The 3,688-nt window shown below is 67.4% G+C and overlaps 1 protein-coding gene across 1 annotated transcript; it reads right to left on the reverse strand.

Annotated features, from left to right (window-relative positions):
- Positions 1 to 1,078: 1,078 nt before the first annotated feature.
- Positions 1,079 to 2,020, reverse strand: SOX12 (SRY-box transcription factor 12). The gene has a single exon (XM_063087612.1). It carries the CDS (start codon positions 2,018 to 2,020, stop codon positions 1,079 to 1,081), a length of 942 nt encoding a protein of 313 aa, XP_062943682.1.
- Between the last annotated feature and the right edge of the window lie 1,668 nt (positions 2,021 to 3,688).

A 3,688-nucleotide genomic window follows, 5' to 3' on the forward strand; every position in this document is an offset into this window, starting at 1 on the left:
CTGGAGTGATATGAAGGGGCAGTGGGCTTAGGGAGGAGCCCAGGCTGAGAGGGAGCCCTGAGGTGACAGGACGTTTCCCCGGGGTGGAGGGAGCAGCAGGGACCTGTCCCCAAACAGACCGGGAGGTATCTTGGTTCTGAGTTTTCTTGTGCAGTCCCTTCCTCTCTTGACGGATTTCCAGAGGACCCAATTCTTAGTTGGGGAAAAAAGGAAAGTTTCTGGGAATCAATATAGGCTGTAGAGGCAGTCACGCAGTTGGGAAGGTGATGCGCGTGGGTGTGGGCGACCCCACAAGAGAAAAAGGGCATTGCCACTTGGGAGAGTTCCAGGCTCAAAGCAACCCTTCCGGGCCAGCTAGTCTTTCTCCCCCTTCCAAGTGCTCCTCCCATTAAGGCAGTGACGCCCCGTCGGGTTGAGAGAGGAAGCCACGGGCTCCCGGATCAAAGGATTTCTCAGGATCGCTCCACACTCGCCCCCCTTCTTCCCGGAGCAGGCGACAAAAGCCTGCGGCTCGACTGGGACCAGCCCCCTCCTCCAAGAAGCATTAAGCATGCGCGAGAAGGGGGTGGGCCCCAGCGGAGGGGCGGGCCCCAGCGTTCTGGGGGTAAAAGGAGCGTGCCCCTCCCCCCGTGAAGGGAGGGGCAAGGGAGAAGCGCGGGGTGTCGCCTGGCCGCATCGCCCCCTAACCGAGAGAAGGCGAGCTGGGCTAGGGCGGAGGGATTCAGGAGCACGGGAGGCGTGTCCTCCGGCCACGAGGAGGGGCGTGTGCAAAGTGGGGGAAGGGTCCAGGTCTGTAGGCGAGATGCATTGGAGGGGGGCTGGCTGCTGGTGGCTGTGCGGGAGGGGAAAAGATGGGGAGGAGCCTGGGATGTTAGGGAAGAGGTGGGGGTTGGGCTGCCTTGGGGTGTGTCTGCAGGGGGAGGGGCATGTCTGGATCTGAGGGGGGATGGGCACGTCCAGGAGGGGGGAGGCTGCGCGGGAGATGGGGTGCCAGCCTCGGCCTCCGAGGGGCCCCAATACCTGATTCCTGTATGTAAACAGCTGGTTTGGGGGCGTGCGCGCCCCGCTGACGGTGGGCTCAGTAGGTGAAAACCAGGTCGGCGATGCTAGACGGGCGCCAGTCCCCCGCGATCATCTCTGTAACCTCGGGAGTGCAGTAGTCCGGGAACTCGAAGTGCGACGTGCCGGAGGGGGGCGGCAGGTCCGGGTCGCGGTCCAGGGCGCTGCAGTCCAGGCCGGCGGGGGCCGGGGGCAATCTGGACAGAAAGCCCAGCGGCTCCTCGCCCGACGCCACCTTCTCCTCCTCGCCTTCCTCCGCCGCTGCCGCCTCCTCCTCTTCTTCCTCCGGCTCCTCGTCCTCTGACGGTGTCGGGGAGGCGGCGGTGGCGGCCGCCCCCTCGCTCGACGGCCCTTGGGCGCGCTCCGCTTGTCCCCGGGCGGCCCGCCCCGCCGGGACCATCCTCCACAGCTCTCGCCCGGGGGTTTCGACCAGGCGCACTTCCAGCAGCTCTTCATCGTCGTCCTCGTCGTCGTCCTCGGGCGCCGCCGCGCCGCCCCCCAAAGGCCCGGCTGCACCTCGGCGGCCCCCGCGGCCAGGCAGCTGAGGCCCGGACTTAAGCCGGCTGCCGCCGCCGCCACCGGGGGGGCGGGGCCGCGCCTTGGCGGGCGCCCCCTTGCTCTTTTTGCGCGGCCGGTACTTGTAGTCCGGGTAATCCGCCATGTGCTTGAGGCGCAGCCGCTCCGCCTCCCGCACGAACGGAATCTTCTCCGAGTCCTGCAGCAGCTGCCAGCGGCGGCCCAGGCGCTTGGAGATCTCAGCGTTGTGCATGTCGGGCCACTGGTCCATGATCTTCCGCCGTTCGTGCTGCGACCACACCATGAACGCGTTCATCGGCCTCTTGATGTGGCCGCTCGGGGTCTTGCACCAGCCGGGCTCGCGCGCCCCCTCCTCGGCCGGCCCGGGCCCCTGGGGCGGCGGCCCGCCATCCCGCTTGGCCCTCGCGCCCCGCTGCTGCACCATCGCGCCTGGGCCCGGGGCCGCTAGACGCCGCCGGGGGCCGTCCGCATCCTCCGCGGCTGGGGGTGGGGGAGGAGGCAGCGGCGACGGAGGGGCGGCCCCGCCCCGCGGCTCGGCCCGGCCCCCGCGAGCTGGGGAGCGAGGAGCTGGGCGCTCGGGCCCCACGGACGGTGGGGGGAGAAGGTCAGATGCGTGGTCTCAGGCGGGCTCGGCGCGCCCCCGCCGCCTCCGGCAAGTTGCGCTCCGACGCACTCCACACATTGTTTTGCGAGGGCGGAGGAATCGCACCCCGAGCCCCCGCGGGCTCTTCTTGCAGCCTCTGGCTCCGCAACGGCCCGCGCGCGCCGCTCCCCGCCCCGCCGCCGCCTTCCAGTGTCTTTCTCCCCGCGCGGCCCCGCCGGTGCGCGCGCCACCCCTCCCCCTCGCCGTCTGCGGGCCGCTGCGGCGCGCGCGGGGCCGCCCCGTGTAAACACCGAGGTGCCCGCTTGGGCTGCGGCCGGGCCACGCCTCGCGCTCGGCCTGCGCGTCACCCGTTGCTGGGCAGGGAACCCGGGATTTGCATCTCCCAATCGCTGGCCGCCGGAGCGGGGCGGGGCTCGAGCTGCGGGGCTGGGCGGTCTCACGGCAGGGACTGGGGGAGACGGATGAGATCGGTTTCTTTTCTTAGGTTGGGGGCTGGAGGGAAGGTGGGGGGACGTCGAGCGTGCTTCCCATCTGGCTCTCAAAGCTTATTCGCGCTCCGCGTTGTCTTTGAAATTTTAGCTTATTCAGTGACACCTGCCGCCAGGTAGGACTTCCGCCCCGTACTCTTTCGGGGACGTCTTTTTGGACCGTCCCAGGAGAGAATTTGGGGGTGGGGGGCAAGACTCAGAAAAGCTTCAAAAGCTGACGGGCTCACCTTGTCATAGATATAGCCCCCGCCTATTGCACACAGGGTCCAGCCACATAGGGGCTCCATAAATGCTGTTGAACTCAGTGAACGAATCCCTTTGATTTTTTGTTTTTTCTTTTAATCTGGTTTGAGGCGCCACAAGAATCCTGAGGAAGAAGGGAATATGAATACGAAACACCAAGGACACGCAGCCTAGGACTCGAATCTTAGGCTCGTGGTCCCAGCTCTCTCTCCTTTGCATAGTGCACCAGGGGCCGAGACACCTTGCCCGCCAGCGCAGGGTCCTGAGCAGGGCGGACTTCTCGCTTTTAACGGACCTCAGGCGAGGTTCAAGGATGCACGGGTGCCCTATTACCAGGTCCCACCCCGCGCCTGCATGGTGCCCGCCGTGGGCGCGTCGCCCCTCCCAGGTCTGGAGTACAAGCAGGGCACGGGGAGGAGCCAGTTTGGAGGCGTGGCCGGGTCGCAGGCACGAGGCGCGGGGTAGTGAGGGGCCGCGCGCTCCCCGCTCACCACGTGTGAGCCAGTCCGGGCATCGGCTAATGCCGCCCTCGGGGGAGGTCACCTTCACGGCGTCGTGGGCTTGGGCGATGGGAGGGGTCGCTGAGGCCTCGCCCCTGAGAATTAGGAGCTGGGAGGGGTCGGGATTAGTGTCTCGAAAGTGGCATCATGCTGGGGCGTAGCAGGCACGGCTGGGGCTGGGGGAGGGCGAACCCACCTCTAGGCAATTGAGGACAGACCGGAGCCTGAGGGTGCTGGGGATGGGAGGAAGGGCCGAG

This window comes from Cynocephalus volans, chromosome 1, assembly GCF_027409185.1.
Source record: "Cynocephalus volans isolate mCynVol1 chromosome 1, mCynVol1.pri, whole genome shotgun sequence".
Lineage (NCBI taxonomy): Eukaryota > Metazoa > Chordata > Mammalia > Dermoptera > Cynocephalidae > Cynocephalus > Cynocephalus volans.